Source organism: Candoia aspera, chromosome 15, assembly GCF_035149785.1.
Source record: "Candoia aspera isolate rCanAsp1 chromosome 15, rCanAsp1.hap2, whole genome shotgun sequence".
NCBI classification, from domain to species: Eukaryota; Metazoa; Chordata; class Lepidosauria; order Squamata; family Boidae; genus Candoia; species Candoia aspera.
In genome coordinates, this window is record NC_086167.1 from 15,840,991 (window position 1) to 15,860,758 (window position 19,768).

General features: G+C 46.1%; 2 protein-coding genes across 4 annotated transcripts; one reads left to right on the forward strand and one right to left on the reverse strand.

The window, feature by feature from the left end:
* Window positions 1–1,578: 1,578 nt before the first annotated feature.
* Window positions 1,579–4,341, forward strand: LOC134505628 (disintegrin and metalloproteinase domain-containing protein 21-like). Its single transcript, XM_063315446.1, has one exon. It carries the CDS (start codon window positions 1,642–1,644, stop codon window positions 3,796–3,798), a length of 2,157 nt encoding a protein of 718 aa, XP_063171516.1. The 5' UTR covers window positions 1,579–1,641; the 3' UTR covers window positions 3,799–4,341.
* Window positions 4,342–5,415: 1,074 nt separating this feature from the next.
* TMEM116 (transmembrane protein 116) lies at window positions 5,416–19,183 on the reverse strand. Of its 3 annotated transcripts, XM_063315438.1 has the most exons (12): window positions 17,793–17,880; window positions 17,071–17,346; window positions 16,613–16,659; window positions 16,165–16,228; window positions 15,333–15,473; window positions 12,097–12,201; window positions 8,737–8,786; window positions 8,479–8,562; window positions 8,103–8,229; window positions 7,198–7,342; window positions 6,360–6,433; window positions 5,416–6,162 (listed from the first exon to the last, which is right to left on the reverse strand). In XM_063315438.1, the coding sequence occupies exons 4-12, from the start codon at window positions 16,222–16,224 to the stop codon at window positions 5,950–5,952; spliced, it is 999 nt and encodes a 332-aa protein (XP_063171508.1). In that variant the 5' UTR covers window positions 16,225–16,228; window positions 16,613–16,659; window positions 17,071–17,346; window positions 17,793–17,880; the 3' UTR covers window positions 5,416–5,949. The 3 variants fall into 3 exon arrangements, with proteins under 3 accessions (XP_063171508.1, XP_063171509.1, XP_063171507.1); XM_063315439.1 differs by lacking the exons at window positions 17,071–17,346; window positions 17,793–17,880 and adding an exon at window positions 19,092–19,183; XM_063315437.1 differs by lacking the exon at window positions 17,071–17,346 and having other exon boundaries at window positions 17,793–17,919.
* Window positions 19,184–19,768: the final 585 nt, after the last annotated feature.

Sequence of the window (19,768 nt, forward strand, 5' to 3'; positions counted from 1 at the left end):
TTTTAAACTAGTTTTGCGTTTTTTAAAGGTACCATTTGTTGGCAGACGTCAAGTTCTTTGCTGTCTTACATCTATTCTTTCAGAGTGAAATTGCAATCAGTTTTGCATTGCTTAAGGTCAGGATCTGTCTGCATAGATCTTCTGCCCTTGAGCCGCATTGGATGACGCCTCCCGAATCGAAGTACAAAAGACTGGAAGTGGCACTTATTTCTTCAGAGTCAAGAGCAGCTGCTACTCTTGCCTTGTGGCAGGGGTCTTTCTGCTCAGGTTGGTACAGAATTAGGGGATGTATAAAACATTACCTCTACCGTATGAGCAACGATGAGCTAACCCCTTTGTGGTTATTTCATCTCAAGGCACTGAAATAACAAGAAGGGGTTGACTAGGTCCCACAAAGGCAGAACTAGAAATTAGAAAAAGAGAGAATCCACATACAGCTGCAAACAGTAAGAACAGCTACTGAAATACTGAAAATGCTACATCCTGTGCCTGATCCTATGACAGTCAAGTTCTTTAATTTACAAAGTGTTTTTCTATTGGGAGCGTGACATAGCTACATCTATGAGAGTTGATACTGTGCACTCGCTCTGTGAAATGGGAAGCTGGGTAGGATTTTAACTGGATCAGAGAGCTAGAAAGATAATCAGTGATGAGGCTTTGTTGCCTTTCTAGAGAAACTAAGATGCGAATGTATTCTGATTGGTGATGATGTGCCATCAAGCTGGTGTCAATTCTTAACGACCAGATAGACACTCTCTGTGACAACATACATTCTATACCTGTCTTTTTACTTTTACATGGAGATTTTTCTGGCAATCCTTCAAAGAGAGAACTTATTCCCTAATATCCAAAGAATTGGGTATGGTATGGCCAGGACAAAAACTAAATTTGATTTTCTTTACAAACGTAGTTAAAATTCAACACTCACTTTCTGATCAGTGATATATTTAATAATTTCTCCGTTTCATCACATTAATATTCCTGATTTGATAACAACTTCTGGAGGCGCCATCCCAGAGTTCCAGGGGATGTAATGGCTGAGAATCCAGGTTGTGTATTTCTTCTTTTATGCAACTGTTTTCTTAGGCATTTTGGGGATGGTAGGGTAGTTACCTTGAGCATCACGGATGGAAAAGAGATGTCGTGACTGGAGGGTAACGGATGTTGATGTCCAGTAAGTCTGCGGAAGCCTCTTTTCAGAGGGGGTTAAATGGAATGTTCACCTTTAAAGAGGTTGAAGAAACAGTTGTCCTTTGGAATCTTCCACTGGAGAAGACCCACAGGAGAGAAATTGTGGTTGGATGGTTGAGCCCATTCCTTGCTGCTGTGATCTTTATGAGATTAATCTAGAATGACTGAGAAGGGGAGGGATACAAGGCTCTTGAGATGTCCCTCCTTTCCCTAATATCCTCTTTGTTTTAGCTTTCTAGCTAAACAAAGATGGCCACCAAGCCAGGAAGTAGTGAAGAATCTTGATGACTCAAGCAAGTGATGATGATAGCAATTGATTTTTTGGGTGTCAAGGAGCAGAAATAAGTACTCAAAATTAACTGACTTGTTTTTTCTATTGGACGTCCACATCAACCTCGTCTCCGCTCCAAGGTAACTAAGTACGTGTACGATGCAACACTGAGGTGAATCATGGCAAGTGGTAGAGATCTTGGGCACTGGTTTTTCTTCCTGTTGGTCACCTGCATTGTATTGGTGGTCTTTACCCTTTCCACCGTGCACTGCAGCTCATTGCCTCCTCTGGCATATACCTCTTATGAAGTGATAATTCCAAGGCGGTTGGCAGCACAGATGGGGGAGACAACCAAGGATGAAATATCCTATATCATCAAGGCAGCAGGGAGGGACTACATCATCCGACTCAAACCCAAAAAGAATTTTCTGGCTAAAAACCTTCCAATCTTCACATATAATTCCAAGGGGGAATGCGTTGAGAGCCATCCCTACATCGCAGTTGAATGCTACCATCAAGGCTATGTGGAAGGCATAGTTGATTCACTTGCAGTTCTTAGAACCTGTTTTGGTCTCTCTGGTTTCCTGAAAATCGGTGCAAGAACTTACGGTATCGAGCCTCTGCAGAATTCATCTGCCTTTCGACACCTTCTCTACCTCTCTGAAGAATCAGAGCCAACTTTCTCATCACACAGAATGGGAGTGGGAAGAACAAACCACCAAGCAGAAAAACTGGTGACCAGACAAATCAGAACAACGTACAATAATCTCAAAGACCAAGACTTTCCAAAATATATTGAACTATATATTGTGGTAGACAAAAACCTATTTGCCCAAGAAGCAAACAATGTTAGTAGCGTGGAAACTATAGTGTTGGATGTGGTGAACATTGTGGATGCCACTTTCTCTTCTCTCAACACACACGTTGTTCTAGTTGGACTTGAGATCTGGACTGAAAAGAACTTAATAACTATCTCTGCGGATATCAGACAAGTTCTTCGAAACTTCAATAAGTGGAGAATAGTCAACAAGAGGAGCACATACGACACAGCCTTCTTGTTCCTTCGCCAGAGCTTCAGCAAAATCTCTGGAACATCCTATAAATCTGCCATTTGCCGGCCAGCTCTTTCAGCAGGACTCCAAGTCTACCTCAAAAATGAGGTTATCCGCTTTGTGATGGGCTTTTCTCACGAGCTGGGCAATCATATTGGAATGGAACCTGATGGCTCCAACTGTTTCTGTAGCAAGAGCGTGTTCTGCATTATGCGTGGACATTATGCCACTGTGAACCTGTTCAGTAACTGCAGTATTCTGAACCTCAAACGCCTTTACGCACGCGGTCTCTTGGGTTGCTTGCTGAACGTCCCCAGGATACGTTCCAACTTGGATTATTGCGGGAATGGTGTTCTGAATGCTGGCGAACAGTGTGATTGTGGGGGGAAAGGGAGATGTGAAGATGACTCTTGCTGCACTCCTAAGTGTGTTTTGAAGGAGAAGGCCACATGTGCGGTGGGAGAGTGTTGCCAAAGTTGTCAGTACCTTCCCAAGGGGACAATCTGCCGGGATAAAGCCAGCGACTGCGATCTCCCCGAGTACTGCGACGGGCGATCTGCAAGGTGCCCCAAGGATTTGTATGCGCAAGACGGAACACCATGCGACGAGCACTCTTACTGTTACAGAAAGAGGTGCTGGGACCACAATTTCCTGTGCAAAAGGATCTTTAGCAGAGAGGCCGTAGCAGCCCCGGAGACGTGCTATGCTCTGAATGCCCTTGGAAATAAATACGGCAACTGTGGCACTGATTCTACAGGGAAAAGGTTTTTGAAATGCCAGCCCAAGGATAGCATGTGTGGAAGAGTACAGTGCACGGATGTGGGACCGGCCTCTGTCCTGAAGCTCGAGGTACACCGGCACGACGTGCAGAAGACCCCGTGCTGGAGCATTGCAGCATCTGGCAACATCCATCACGAGGACATCGGGGCCGTGCCTAATGGCATCATGTGTGCCCCACGCAAAATTTGCATCAATCACAGCTGTGTCCCCATAACTGCGCTGAACTTGAGCTGCAACTCGAGGAGTATGTGCCAAAACAAAGGAGTGTGCAACAACCTTCATAAATGCCACTGCAATGATGGATGGGCCCCTCCAGACTGCAAGAAGTGGGGTGCAGGAGGGAGCATCGATGGAGGGTTTCCTGAGATAAGCAACAGCACGAAGTTGGTAAAACGTATTCTGGTAACTGTGATTCCCTTTTCATTTGTAGCTGTAGCTGCTGCTATTGAGATAATTCCCAAAGTGGGGGAATTCTTGGCATCAGTTACAAGGTGGTGGAGGTAACACTTCAGGCCTGAAACTCAGAAGATTTCCAAGGAAAAAGCACACCGAAGAAAGCCAAACTCCCAGTGAAGGGTAATGCTGCCAGATGAAGCTCCCTAGTTGTCACTGGAAGATTTAATTGAAGATTGCAGTAAAATTCACTCCAAAGTATTAGCTTCAAAGTATGTAATTCTCTTGCAATGAGCCCAGATGATGATGATGATGATGATGATGACGATGATGATAGCAGCCTGTCACAGTTCAAATAAAACTCAGAACTTTCCAAAACTGAAAAAAAAGCACTAATAGCAGAAACCGAATGAATATGCTACGACAGTTTTGGTCACTGAGAAATGAAATAAAACGTTAATTCCTCAGTTGAAAAGAGAAAGGAAAGGGGGGGGGTAATAAAGGGGTTTCCATCACTTACAAATCAGACCTGTGAACCAGAAAGCCAAACAGCGTCCCCCCTTAAACATCTTAGGATGTTAGGAAGTGTGAGTCCCAAGCCAGGGGGATTTATACTGTATGAATCCAGGCTGTTTTGTGATGGATGGGAGGGGAACCACAAAATGCCATCTGTTCTTAGTGTGAAAGCTACACAATCAGAGTTTAGAAGGGACGAGGAGGAGGTTGCAGACATTCGATCAGCCACTTCCAAGTCCTGAGATAGTTTTAGGCTGAACCCCATATAGACTCCATAGAGTACTAAGAAATTAATAATCAGGCAATAACTATTCAGCAGCACTCAAATTTATCTTTAAGCTTCCCCACTTAAGTCAAATGGATATTGGTTGCAACTCAACAGTGTTTATGTCAATGAAAGTAGAACTAACTTTAAAATGTTAGGAGGAGGAGATGACAGAGAAACTTGCGGTTCAGAGAAGATGTAAACTCAGTTAATTTCCCCTCTCCTGCACCAGATGCAGCGACTTCTGAAGCCTTGAAATACCAACTTTAGGGAAAAAACCCTCAAAAGTGGTGGAATAAAGAGGGTGGTTACAGGAGCTTTAGATCCAAGAGAAAAGAGGAAGGGCCTCCTCTTACCTGGCATCGCACGTATCTGATGAATCTTAATGCCCTACTCCCCATCCCACAAGGCTACTGGAAACTGTTTTGACTTTTCTGGAGCAGGCCTGATTGTGGGAGGCCAGATTTGGGGGTGCGGGGTGGGGAGGCACAGCATGCTTAAGGAAAACGAATAACTGATTTGTAAAAAAAAAAAGGGGAATAAAACAGCCTCCAGTAAGGCGTTGAACTACACTCCAGAATTTCCACTCAAGTGCCATTAAAGAAGAACCATCTTCTAATGACGCTAGTTAAGATCATTTGCATGTAAGACTTAGCACATTAATCTCTGCCTTTGGGTCGGAGGGGTCCTAGGATGGGTTGAAATGATTCCAGAGTGACCTTGAAAAATAAAATTGTGCTGCTGCTATTTTTCAGTTTTGACATGAGTTTTTTTGGGGGGCAGTATTCTGGGGGCCATGAAATTGGTATAAATTGGGATCAAGGGAGGACATTATTTCTCTATCAGAAATAATGTCCTCCCTTTTGGGGAGGGGGGGTTAATACAGTAGGAAGATAAGGAAGTTATGCTTTTTAGCAATTCTGGAATCAAAGAAACAGAAATCCACGTGCTTGCTTTTTTGTTTTACTGTCTGGCAGGAAGCCGTAAAATATTCCACCAGCAGTGCTGAAATAAAAGGATAATTCCCAGGCTGGTGTGACTGCACTGCAGACATTCCACAAGATCTCAGTGATGTTGTGTCCCGTTCTTTGCAAAATCCTGTGAAAAATGTCTCACAGGGGAAATGTTATACACTATACAGTTCTCTCCACCCTATCCAATTTTTGCTTCCCTCAAATAAATAGTGATTATTTAAATATACAGACTCAGTTTCTTCTTGTGCAATTGCAACATTTCTAATTTCTTGGGGCTCTTCCAGGCTACCCCCTTAATTTCACCCACCTGCTGCTGCTGCTGACCCATATTTTGACTGCCACATTTCTCAGGGGTGCTGTGAACAAGCGGACCCAAAAGGGCTCTTCGAGGTCATCGCTCCAACTCCCTCAGTACAGGATCTAAAAAGCCTAGCTGGCACTGCTGAGAAAAGAGTCTCGTGGAGCAATGCGGGTGGAAGAACAGAGTTCAAGTGGTCAGCCTCCCATTCACAAGACTGTAGTTGTAGAGGAAGAGAAGGGTTTAGCCACCGTCTGGGAAAGTACCGGGTTCGTGCTGGCATAGAACCTCTTCTGAGAACGCAGGAGTGGTGTCTGGGTGTCGACATCACGGCAAGCCTTGCGTTTCACACAGCGCAACAGGTGCTGGGTCCAGCCATAAACCGCACAGTTCAGGAGTCCCTGGGAAGATGCTGTCAGAGCCTAAGAGGAGAGGGAATATGCTGATTCCAGATGGCTGGAATAGGCAGTGGTCTGGGGCAGGAAGGGAGGAGGGACAGACAGGGCAACATTCCCGCTAAAGTTTAGTAACGTGACTAGTGTTGAGCAGTGAGTCCTGCGCACTGAAAGAAGTTGCCCCATGGTCCCTGCCAAGTACGCATGGCCGGGGAGATGCTTACCTCTAAAATATAGAGTGCCATGTAAACACTGGCGTTATCCATACGTGCCAGTTTGACGACCCCAAGGATAAAGGCTGGGGGGGGGGGGGAATGGGAGAAGATCAGTGACAAAATAAATAAGGATTGTATGACTAGCAGCCACATCTCTGGATAACTTAAATCTTTCTTTCTTTCTTTCTTTCTGGTAATTCCATAATGGGAAGAGGTACCACTCCTTTTATCTTCCTCCAGCGCAGCCAGTGATTATGTTGCCAGGGATCATGGGAGTCCAAAAAGAAAGTGGTAATGGGGGCGTGTGGCTGGGGACAATCATTGCTGTAGGCTTGATTAACATTACAGGCTAAGTCATGGATTGTTTCAACTATACTTTGTGGAACAAGCCAGAATTACCTGGATCACAAAGCTGAGCCCTTGCCATGGTGGACAGATCCCCACACCTCACTAAACTGTAGTGATATTGGCCCTCTCACAAGGTCGAACCACTTGGCGACCATATATATTTATTTTGTACTTCTAATTGCTTTAATTATTTTATCTGTTTTAGAGTTTTTATGGCTGTAAGCCGCCCAGAGTCACTTGTTGAGATGGGCAGCTACAGAAATTTGGAGAAATGAGTAAAAACCAGGATTTATGAGCCACAATAGCTAGGTTCCTGCATCTGCCTAAGCTGAAACCAAATAAATCACAGCATGAGCCCCGCCTCAGCCTAACACTTCTAACAGGTCCTGGGCTTGGGCAGATTGCTATCTATCCCCGGTTTCCTAGAAGGGCTCACTTCCAAACGGACATGCAGGGGAATGCCTCCTTCACGGCACGGTGTTTCTCAGTCTGTCCATACCTGGCCCCCAGCAGCAGAAAAATACCACCGGGTACAGAACCACGCTGTGTTCAACCACCTTCATCATTGCCCACTGTTGATCGCCGACGTAGCCCATGGAGTGCACAAACCGCTTGTACAAGGTCCTGGTTCGGATGAGCAAGATCTAAAGAATTGGAAGGGGATCAGGAGATCTCATCAACATGTCCGTGCTTGAAGAAGGGGAGCGTGGAAAGGAGGCAAAGGATAGCTGGATTCAGATTCCGACTTCACCTTAAGCCCTTGGAAGGACTTTGACCTAGGTGCATGCCTGGTCTGGGTTCACTCATCCCTCTAGGCCATGGGTTATTTAACTATACCTGGCTGAGTTTGCCCAAGACAGTAAGGCATAAACCATGGCTTCTAAACCACAGGAGGCGGTTCCCTCATCACTCTAAGCCAAAACCAAGTCATGTGTTATGATGGCTTAAAGGGCCACTGACAGCCCCTCTTGGCCTAGTTTACCTCACAGGTTGGCCATGCAAATAAAACAAGGTGGAACACATGTACCCAAAGGCCATAGTCACATCATACTCAACCATGAGTCCAGCCCAACCTCCTTCCAGTGGTTCTGGCTGCCAGAACCAGGTCAAACATTGCCACTTGGGGACAGCTCGGTTTTATTCATGAAGCTGGACTCACAGATGCGGAAGCTCGGTCAGCGTGTGACGCATTAAATCGGTCTTGGGAGACGGTTTGCGCTAACTTACTAGGAATGCAGAAGCCACTGGGAAACATCAAACATTAAGTACCAGGGTAGGGAAAAGACATATGATTTGTGTGCTTCACCACTGAAAGCAGGCACACCTCTCCTGAATCCCCCCTCCCATAAGTGCGGAGGATCCGCAACAACAGAAGGAGACGCCCCCCCTTAGTGTGCCTCTTACAAGAATTGCGAGGAAGCTGGCCACAAAGGAGACAAGGAAAACCCCAGTGCTGTACAAGCACAGCACGGCGCAGGGGACACGCTGAGAGCTGGTGCTGAGCACGTTTTCCACATGCAACAGGAGGCACCTGTGGGCCAGACAGAAGCAAGGGGTGAGCATGGGAGGGGGAGGAGGGGTGCATCAGAAAACAGAATTGCCCAGACCTCTTCTGGGAAGCTCAGAAAAGCCTGGCTGGTCTCACAAGGAGACTTTTGGGCATCACGAAAGGCCCTCTTTCCTGTTGGGACATCCCTTGCAGGACAGAGCCCCGGTTCAGATACACGCCGCCCCCGACTCTCTGAGCAAAGCGAAGTGTTCTGCATTCGGATGGACATACCCACGTTCTGTGGTGAAGTTCTGGAAACATTGAAAGCAGTTGCCTAGTCCAAAAACAGGTGCCACGAGGAGGATCGGGATGAGACTGGAAGTGAAAATTAAAGGTCCCTCTTCTTTTCAACGTCTTTGAACCCCCACGGAGCTCCACCCAGCCAAGCATCCAGCCTTCTCCAAGAAGGGTGGCAAAACCCACTGCCTCCCCACTCCCCCCCACCCCCAATCCCTCTGAATCAAGTGGGATTTGGAAGATTAGCCTTACCTAGAGAAAATGATTGCTATTCGGCCAACGTGGTTTGTGTAGCTCAATATCTACAAAACGAGGAAAGAACACACACCAGGGATTTAGCTCCACAATTGGGATGGGGAGGGGTTGTGTCTAAGATTCAGGATTTACTACTTGATATGTATTTTAAAAAAATGGATGCAGGAAAGGGGAAATAAGATTTATTTATTTAATAAATTTATATGGCCGCCCATCTCATGTACATGACTGTGGATGGCTAACAGTTAAAACAGAATAAAAACAGAATGAAAACAACCAAAATTAGAAACAACATAGATAGCATAAAATAGCAGCTGGGAGCACCCATAAATCTTATCATAGCCATTAAAAGGCAGAAGTGTCGCATCCTTCTTCAGTATACCCCTTCTGCAGTACAATACAGAAGCAGCATTAAATGGGCTCAGTGCTCTGTCTGAAAAATAATGGCTTTTAACAACAAATTTATTTCCATTCCTCCCTTCTCTGATCATTTTGGTTTGTTGAGTGTCCCTGAAATGGTCTGGGGGACTCTTAAAAATTCAGCATTAAAACATGGGGGGCTGCTGATGCGTTAGTTTCAGATGAGACTTGGTGTACAGCAGCGAAGCAATGATAAAACCACTTTATCAATAAGTCATTATTTTAAAAACTTGAAGTCAAAATGCTGAACCAGTCAAGGTTTAACTCTATACCTGGTATGTGCTGTACAAATTAACTGTAACAGGATATATTTATTTCATTTGCATTTTTATCAGTCTGTTCACACAAACACATACGCACACACTCACTGCCAGACACAGGGAGAAATATCCTTGTTCCCTGCAAATAGCATACTTTTTGTGGGGACAGGGGGAGACTGCCCAGCCATTTCCAGATCCTGGGACACACTTCTTGAAACCCTTAAGGGGTGTGATTTTTAAAGAACGCTGAAAATGACCAGATGGTTGAATTGATCTCTGGGGACAGGACAAGTTGTTCTGAGTAATGAGTTTTGTGCTTCTGGTGAAATGGATTGTCATTTATGAAACGCTACATGAGACAAAATGGATTAGAAGACATCACAAGAGTTTTTGTTGTTTGTGTTGCAAAAGACTAACACGGCTATCCCTTTTGGCATACTTTCCCTTCAAATTCATAAGGGCTTCTTGGAAAAAACCAATATGTTAGCAATTAGATGGGACATTCCAAAGATTTCAGATGGTGTTCTTTCACCGATTCTCTGCCTCGAGGCAGGCCCTAAGGGTTCGGAAGGTCTGTGATGCTCGAAAGGGTTCCCACTGAAGACCAGATTTCAAAATGTTCTTGAAATAATAAAAAAATGTTCGAGAGTCATTTCTGTCCAGGACATAATACATTTTTCTTTGGCTCCGTTGTCACTGTTATCAAGAGGGCATTGGCAAAAGTCTGACACAACACACAAAACCTGCTGATCCTGTTTGGGTAGAGCCAAAGTGGAGGCAGAAAGGGCACAGCCCTCTTTGGAGCAGGTCCATGGCTCTGCAAATCTCAATGGCCAATGCACAGGGGTCATCACGTTCACCAGATTCAATTACTTTAACTTTGGTTGAACAGCATCTGAACGTCAATGCGAGTCAGCCAACTTAGCTTTGGTCCCGGCTGACTTCTGTCTGGTTCAGCCCCATTATTGGAGTTTGGTCTCCAGCACACACTCCCAAGCCAACAGGGGTATCTGTAGGGAGGGACGCACGTAATGTAACAGGTAGAGCTTTGATCACACCATCACGGAGGCCTTGACTTTTCTGACCACAGCTGTAGACATCCCTGCCCGCCAAGATGGTCCTTAGTCCGAACAAGTGATATAGTTGCAAAGTCCCTTTATCTATGTTCAGATGGCCTCCACACGAGGGTCGCTTCCCGATTAGACGTTTACTGCACCATCAGCCCCACCTTGCTCATGGACTTCTACGGGGAACCTCTCACTTGAAATCCTCTAGTACTTCCCCACTGCTCCTTTGGTCTTTTGTCACACCCACAGATCCAGAATCTGTGTGAAAGGGGAAAGACCGGCTTTTGTTCCTCCAAGGCTCTTGAGTGCCAAACATCTGGATACTTGCCAGGTTTCCCTAGCCCTGATTTTTCTTTTGTCTTCGGAAGGTGTCTCTCACCCTTTGGGGAATGATGAAATCTAGACCAATCCGACCATGGTTTCTAGCAGGAGAAGATGGTCCCTTGGGTTTTGTGGCCAGTAGCGGTTCTAGTAAGGTGTAAAGGCACTGCTGATAAAGAGCAGGGGAAGCGGTTATTTTGCTTCCCCTCTAAGTCAGCATTTTCTCAGAACCACATTCTTCTCCTACTGATTCCCAAACACTGACCTTGCTCCTCTGTCTTGTTGCTCAAAGAGTGCTTTTCAAAGGCCAGTGACGACAAGATGTCAGGATTTGCGCCCAGCATTTCCTAACCACCCTGCTCCAATTGCAGTTCTTTTGTAGGCTAACCCATCCAAATGTCCTCCACATTTTGAACTTGAATGGAACTATGACGTCATGGTCCCATCAAGGAGCCAATCAACAAATATCCATTAATGAGTCTCTCTCACACACCCTCTGACAAGTACAAGGTGAACAGATCTCAAGCACTCCCTTCCTACCAACACAAACATACTTTTGTACTCCTAAAAGTCTTATTCACACCCTACAACTCATTCTTTTAAGAGCATTTCCCTTCCCTTAACCTTGCTAAGATCTTCTTCCATCTCCTGGAATGAGCTGCGTTCTTTTAATCTATAGCCCTTGGACCTGTGTTGAATAGAGGGAACTCTTCTGAACTCAGCAACGAAGGGAGTGCTGAAAGGATGCTCAGTTGTTATTTATTGAGCTGGAAAGAACATGTTGAATGACAAATGCCTCACTGCCTGCTGGAGTCTAATTCACATCCCACATGATCCAGGGGATGGTGTTTATTGGGGGGAGGGGGGGCAACAGAACTTGAACCAAGGGTGGACAATCCTGTCCCCCAGTCCCAGTTTTCTAGACTGAACCACCAACATTTCGCTGTGATGCCCACAGGCGGAAAACTCCAGGTCTGCCCCATTCAGTGATCCATAGCCTCTGTGTCACATTTGGAGGCCAATGCAATGATTTTCTAAACAAATAACATGCGACCTGTCCCTGAATTATATTTCCACGTATCCAAAAATGTAACCTCAAAAACCAGGTTTCTAATTCAACCCATCTGAGTCTCTGTGTCATTTGGGAAGGGTCCCCTCCTTCAGACAGCACGTAAATCTATTTTGGTTTCATTTGCATAGCACTTTGGGATCCAAATCACACTTGGGTTTTTAAGCAGAGAAAGTATCCAGCTTAAAAATATTCAAGTCACTGTGAAAGCAACATTTACCTGTGGCATCTGGTTATGTAAACGCTGGTTGAATTTCATTTTCAAATCTGTGTAGAGCTGCCAGGTGTAATTAACTGTGTATAGAAAAGAGGCAACATAGAAGATCTGGGGAAGCAAAACAAACAAACAAACAATTACAAGGGATGTGACTTGTCCTTTGTAAACCTGGAATAATTTGAGAACTGAACATGGCTGTTTGCAACTTTAAACGTCCACGTGACTCTTTTTTTTTTTAAGAAAAAGAATGCAAAGGCCAGAAAAATTGTGCTTATTAAAACCATTTCAGGCAGATCTTGTACTTGGACCAGAGCTTGCTAGAGGGTTGGAAAAACCTGGCGCTGTGTGGCTGCTGTTTCCATAATATCTGAATTCAGAAGTCGGCTGTAAACAAACAGAATGGTGCATTGCAATCCTGCTTGTTTATGGGAATTTCTGAGAGGCGTCAAGCCATCAGGAGTTTGAAATGGGATGTAAAACCGGAACAATTCTCAGATCATCTTCCTTCTGCCCGCCCTCCCATTCTCACCCTTAATTATAATTGCTTTTCATTTCTCTCTAATTGGGTTGGCCAAACAGGATGGAACGTGGGCCAAAGCTTTGAGAAGACGGTCTGCCTGCACAAGTGTCTTGCCATGTTTCAGCGAAAGATGGAATACTGGTTTGGCTGAGTCAGTAAGCTGGGGAGCTCAGGAGAAAATGTGCTTTCCTGGAAATCTGAACTGGAGGTGGATGGGTGCCCTTGCTAGGGAATTGTTTTGATTGGATCACATAGCCTAAGAAGTGTCCTGATGCTGGATCAGAACAAAAGGCTGGTTGAAGACTGCTTGCTACATGTCCTTGAAAACTCCAGCCCAAGGAAGCACAGTTTTGCATCCATTTGGGACACAAAAGCACCCCCCCACTTAAGACGGCCCCAAGGCAAACCTCTCCAAGGCTTTTCTGTATCTCTTGCCTGCCATCTAGAGTTTGGCAGCTGTTTGGAGCTGTAAAAGTTTGGGCAACTACTAAACCCAGCAGCAGAGAGAGGCAGGAATCTCTAATTATTTTCCAGTCATCTGATGACTGTGTAGCTTTCTGCAGCTCACGCGTGGTATCCCTACCCTGCATGATTGGGTTTGCTGAAGGGGGGGGGGCAAGGAGTGGGTGGCAAGGGGAGGCCCCTGTGCCTGTAACCCCCAAGACACCTGCCTCCCCGAGCTCCACTACATTTCCACTGCACCCAGCCTTTTGCAGCTTTAATCTTGTTGCTGAGTTCAAACCAAAACAGAGCCACCTTCATTGCACATGCAGAGCGAGCCTAGGAATGGGGTTGTGCATTGCCTAGACTTTCCCCTTTTCAGTGCAGTTCTGTCTCTTCCTACACCTGTAAGCAATTTGTACGTATTGTTACGATTTCCTGACTTTCTCACAAAGCATAAACAGCTCCAGAAGGAGCTAACCCACCTCCCCTCCGAAAGACATATGTGAGGTTGGATTTTCCATTTCAGATGGAAAGACTCACAGAAACAGGAAGATGTAATTTCCTGGCAAGGCTGATGAAGCATTAAGTAGCGGGCCAAAAAAACAAAGCAAAATCCCAGCTGATGCATGTTCGTTCTCCCAGTGTAAATAATTGCTGGTTTTGTTTTTAAAAAAGGAAGCCTAATTCAGGAAAACTGTCAAAGTGCATTTATACTTTTTTTTAAAAAAGTATAAATGCACTTTTTAATCTTCCTAAAAAGATCCTAGGATAAACAAAGCCCTAAGTCATCAGTGCAGCCCCCCTCCCAGTTCCACTAAATATGGAAAATGTTGGATTTGTTTATCCAATCAATGTTAGTTCGTTGGATAAACCATCTCCTATAAGGTTGATGAAACAAAATCGAATCTAGGAAAGCAAACTTCATCTGCAATAGTACTGGGACCTTTTATAAATAAATATATTTTAAAAATACTGCGTAAAGAAGTCATAATACTATCACTTCAGTCTGTCTTCCCCAACCCTATCTCCTCCAGATACCTTGTGTCCCCAAATAGCATGGGGAATATATTGGAAGAGAGTGAGGTTGATCAAAACTGAATTAAATCTTTTTGTTGCTCTGATCTGTCCGGTAGGTTCAGGGGTTAAGCAGGTCTCTCCTAACCCGAGTGGCAGCACCATTGCCTCATGGCCCGATCATTAATATTTGCAAATGGATTTTGCACCTGGAGACCTGCTGGGCTTTTTCAAGTTCCCTGATGCAGTTGCCAAACCACACATCTTGTGAAAGAGGCAAACACCAACTGCTCTTGAGAGGGAGCCCAAGGTAAATATTCAACCTGCACAAGAACTTGGTGGGTTTTTGCTGTTTATTGTACTGCTAACTGGTGCAATAACCAACATTATAGGTAGATTATGGGGCAGATTATAAAGCAATTTTAAAAGCAGAAGAAAACAGGAAAAGCAGTCGCAGGGCTGTCAATGAATCAACAAGTTTTGAGGGTGTTTGGAATTGCCTTTCTATGAACAAGGCAAATAAACGGTGACCTGCTCAGGAGAATAATCCAGGACTCAAACGTGTCTCACCAGCAAAGGAAGATACACTGACCTTCTGGTTCTTTTTGTCTGAACCGCCCAAATGACCTCAGCTAACTTTGAGGCATCTCTAAGCGCAGAAGTGAGGAGAGGGGTGCAGAAAGGAAGAGGTTATGCACAAGATCGTGGCTGATGTGTGCAGTGTTCGTAGGTTGGCATGTCAATGACAGAGTGAAGAAAAGAGATTGCTAATAATACAGGTTTTTTCTTGCATCCAGTGCTCAGATTAAAGGGGAAACACACACACCCCACCTAAACCACAGCTTTCTCTAAACAGCCTCCAGTTGTGTTTGGACTGCAAATCCCAGAACATCCAGACTTCAGCCATGCTGGCTGAGAATTCTGGAGGCTCAGAAACGTTATCTAGCACCTTCCGCATAAACTTTGCCTCCTCGGTCTGTATGTTCTTGATGCTTTTAGCCCACTATTCCTTTAAAGCTTTTAACCATGCAGCAGGGGAGGTCAGCCCCAACACAATGCTCATGGAATGCGAAGACCGAAACACTGACAGCAGATTGAAGCAACCGGATTGCAGGCTTGCAGGACAGCCTCTGTCGTAAGTGGCCATTCTGCCGGCTCACACTGTCCCACACAGAGGCCCTCTTCGCGTGCAGCAAGAAGCGCAAACCGAAACACACACTTTCCACCCCACTAGGGAGCCGGAGACCAACCCAGGTTTCACCTGTCCTGTGGCTTGCAAGTTGTAGCAGGTGATCCCTTCTCCAGTTGGGTGGGATGTCTCTCTGCGATAGAGAAGGGCCCCCGCAAGCCAGCACACCCCCAGGAAGAGATTGGAGAGGCTCAGGTAGAAAAGAGGGCGCACCTGCGGAAGGATCAAAGCAACAGTCACCCTGGTGATCCGTAGCCTTTCATTAGGGCAAAATTTGGAGACCTAACGATGTACCGAAACCAAGAGCTAACCAGCCTGAGTTTCTCTTTCTCACTTCAGAGAGAATTGACCGCACACTGTCAACTCTTAGATGCAAACTCTCATTTTCTTCCCCAACTGTCCTGCATCCAGCTAGACTGTTTCAATTCGATGTGTGTACAATTTAATATGCGTAGAAGAGGGTAATAGGGAAAACTGCTACCCTGGTAGTTTCTAAATGTGATGCAAATGGCTGTGCACAAGGTAGATTTGCAGTGATATAAAATGATCCAGCAGAGAAGCTGATACCTTGCTACAAAAATAGATGATAGATAGATAGATAGATAGATAGATAGATAGATAGATAGATAGATAGATAGATAGATAGATTTGGCTCTGCAAATAGGCTCTTATACCAGCACAGCTGTAGGGCAACTGCAGATGTTTGGTGAAATAAAAGGGAGTAAGATTCAGCCACTGGCTTCCAAAATTAATATTTGTTTTAGTAACAAAGTGGGAAGGTACTTGAACATTGCAAACATTCTTTATAAGGATTGCTGCTCCTCCCCACCTGATATATTTCAGAAGGCACCATTTCGCTTATTGAATTTTTCTTCTTTTTCATCAGTAAAATAAATTCTCTTACCTCGGGGGATCTGGCTGTGTTCTGGAATAAGGCGTAGCCGATAACTGAGCTTGACCCCATGATGCTGTGGAAACAAGGGGGGGATTGGTGGAGCGGAGAGCTGCCAGCTTTGGTAAGTTTCACTGAAGTTTTACAGGGGGAGCTTATATGAATGTCCCTTCAGCCAAACCAATTCCTGCTTGATATACACAGCGTCCACATTTTATTGTAACAAATGCAAAATCAGTCCAAGAACGACTGGAAATAAAGGCAAGAACGGCCAACAAAAGCAAATAAAACAGAACAGAAGATTCAGGACCGCCCGTGGCATTTAGCGACCCCGGAAAAGGGACACACGCCTGGAAACCCCTCCTAACACCCCCAACCAGGTTATTTCATGGCGGATCCACTTCTGGGAGATTCCCTTTTAGTCCCAGCATGTCTTAAGACAGAAGGCTGTGTGAAATACCTCAAGGTAGCCGTGACAGCTTGGATCCAGTGGATGACAGCAAAAAACTGGTTGGGAAAAAGAGCAAAATTAGATGAGGCATATCCCTGCAAGCTGGCTGTTTACAGCAACCTTCTGCCCTGCCTGGGCCCCTCCTGATGCGTGGAACTACAGCCCAGAGAGGTTGTGATGGGACAGGACCCCTCAGTCCTCCTGTGCTGCTTTCTCTCCCCTGCTCAGCAAGGGCTCCTTCGGCCTCAGGCAGGGCAAGTGTTTTTATCCCTTTTTAACCCAAGGTCCTACTCTTTCCACTCCAGAGCAAGAACCGATCATCTCTTTTGGGGGAGATGGGCAGTAGCAAAATGTGAATAATAAATCTCTTTTCAGGAATAACTGCAGCCAACCTATCAGCAAGCTCAGATTTTGTGAAAAGTTACATAATTTAACCTCAGGACTGTGTGAAGTCTCTACCCCATTACCGTGGGTTTTGTGGCTCAGCTGCTTCCTGAGGGACTGTAGATCAGCTCCACAGAACAGGATGGAGGAAAGAGTTCAAAGGGCAAACATCTGGGGGTCTCTAAGCACCATTCTGGCTTCTTGGACAACCCAAGGTCCTTGGATCAAACAAGCAGTCCCTTGCAACTTGGGGAAGGGCACACCTCTTCCAGATCATGCCTAAATCTGCCTTGTCACCTATCGGAAGATCGTTCATGTGCACGGGAGGCTTGGAGCTATCAGTCCTGCACAAATGTGTTCTACAAAGAGACACAATCAGAGGCGAAGTTGGGAGAAGAGAGAGGGAGGGAAAGAAAGACACACAGAGGGAAAGTTAAACAAGATCAGACGTTTAAACAGAAAGGATACAAAGCTCCAGGAATCAGTGGGTAGTTTTTAAAGAGCACAGTGAGTTTATCTGTGGGAAGACTGGCAGAGAAACTCTCTGCGGGGCAATTTCCCCCCCCACTGTTCTCTCTCTCTCTGTAGATTTGTCCCCTAAGAACCTTAAAAAAAAAGATTGCTGGGGGGGAAAGAGAAACTCCACAAGCAAGAAGGGAAAACTGGTCGATGAAGGGAAACTGGTTTCTGAGTGGATGACAAGAGGAGATGCTATTCTGGGTTAGGAAGGAAGGAAGGAAGGAAGGAAGAACGGACGGACAGACGATCTGCTAGGGGCATCCCTGCAGGTCCTTCCTTGACTTACCTGAGCCCTCTCCAAATCTTGGGGGAGCAGAAACTCCCGAACGATAGCCCCAAGGGCAAAGGGAGCCATGCCAGCACGTCAAGCAGGGAGCAGCAGGCAGCAGTGGGACCAGCTGCGGGTAGGCAGCCAGCCGACTGGCCGGCCGGCTGCCTGCCTGCCAACCCTCCTCCTTGCTCCACCTTCCTTGGCCCCGCCCTGGTCACCAGCAGTGGAGGGTGGGAAGCTCAGCGGGAGCCAGTGGTCCAGGAGCCTGAACCACCTGGTCTCCTAGGGGGAAAGGGGAGGGGGGAAATGGGGGTGGGTAGAAAGAAAACATTTCGGGAAAGGAGGAGAGAGCATGGAGGATGAAACCGGAGGACTGGAGATGGGGGGACGAAGAAAACAAAGGAGGGGATGCCAAAGGAAATAGAATGTAACACAAGTGAGGCGGGGGGAAGAACTCCTTTTCCAGACTTTCATCCATGGTCCCAACAGCACCAGGCTCTTTGATCAAGAGACTCCAACAATTATGGCAGAATTATTGGAAAAGCAGCTCCTTTTCTTTAGGACTCGTTCCAAATTAGTCAGGATTCTTTCCACCGGAGAAAAATCAAAGTGAGTGGGGAGGGGGGCTTCTCCCCCACTCCATCCCAATTTAAATCCTAGATTGGTTTAGCCATGCCATGCAACTGGCCCAGCGAACTGCAGCTCATGAAAGTGGGTGCCTTTTAACAAAAGTCTGAAGAGGTGCTACCAGGCTTCTGATTTTGGGCTACTCAAGACTAACTCAGCTGTCCTACAGTTCCCACTAGTGCGGTGTTTCTCAACCTCAGCCACTTTAAGAAGGGTGGACTTCAACTCCCAGCATTCCCCAGCCAGCCATGCAGGTCGGGGAATTCTGGGAGTTGAAGTCCACCCTTCTTAAAGTGGCTGAGGTTGAGAAACACAGCACTAGAGAGTAAAACAGCAGCTCCATCTACTGATGGATAAAGGAGGTTCAGATTCACTTTGAACGCAGCTACAAAGGAGTTCAGGGACTGTAAGAGCGAATCGGAAAGCTGGATTCTGTCCCTTCTCTTCTACCGATCTACTGTACGTCCACAGAAGAGAGATTGCCACTCCTTTTAAACCAGGTATGGAATTAAGCCCATCTCTGGGTTAGTGCCTTGAATCAATAACTGCCCAAAAGGCCTGTACTTGCACAATGGTCTAAACCACGAAAAAACCACCAAACATTGCCCATGGTGGCCACACAGACCTGGGACTTCAACCGGCTTGCTTGAGCCTGCAGCGCCAAGACAGCCCACGCGGAACTATTACCTTAACGGCTTCCTTTGCAAGCTTTACGGAGGCCCCTGGGGGCCCTGGAGCTGAGTTGGATGACCAAGCCAGTCATTCCCAGCCGACATGGGAGTTGCCGCCCAAGGCATCTGGAAGGCACAAGGTTAGGAAATGCCTGGTTAAGATGGTGGCTTTGCAGGGGGAGATGGGAGTGCTCCGGCTAAGAAGTCTTGCAGCTGGGGCTGTTAATTCCCCAGACCGGTCTCTCTCTGTGCGGTTGGAAACCACTGAAACGCATCCTTTGAAACGAATCAATGCATCCCCTGAGAGAAAAATAAACCCGTGGGGGGAAACCCTGCAGTTTGGGCTGCTGCTCTTGTTTGGGGCCCAGGGACTAGTTTACGCTGTCAGTCAAGGCGGCCGGCGGCTTTTAAGTTTTGCCTCTGGCTGCAGCTTGGCCGCTTTGAAGTGGAGAGGAGGAGGATGCAACAGAAAGGTGCCTTTGTCCCCATCCAGAACAGAGCAGGCCAGGGATGTCATTAGCTGTGATCTGTGCTGGTCGCACCTTCTTAACTGCTGCGTTCTCCGATTTCATTACCGCATTTATTTAAAAACACACAATGAGGGCATGCTAGAGATTGGCTTTCCCTAAGCCAGTGCACCCCGAACCCTGTTAGGGAACAGCAGAGTAACTTAACTAAGTAGTTTTTAAATTA

Bases quoted from the DNA above. Each gene is read 5' to 3' on its own strand.
- TMEM116 (XM_063315437.1), bottom strand. From the start codon at position 17,861: ATGGCTCCCTTTGCCCTTGGGGCTATCGTTCGGGAGTTTCTGCTCCCC. The intron at 16,660-17,792 runs GTAAGTCAAGGA...TTTCCCAACCAG, and splicing joins AAGATTTGGAGAGGGCTCAG to TTTTTTGCTGTCATCCACTG. The intron at 16,229-16,612 runs GTATTTCACACA...TTGTTTCCACAG, and splicing joins GCTGTCACGGCTACCTTGAG to CATCATGGGGTCAAGCTCAG.
- LOC134505628 (XM_063315446.1), top strand. From the start codon at position 1,642: ATGGCAAGTGGTAGAGATCTTGGGCACTGGTTTTTCTTCCTGTTGGTC.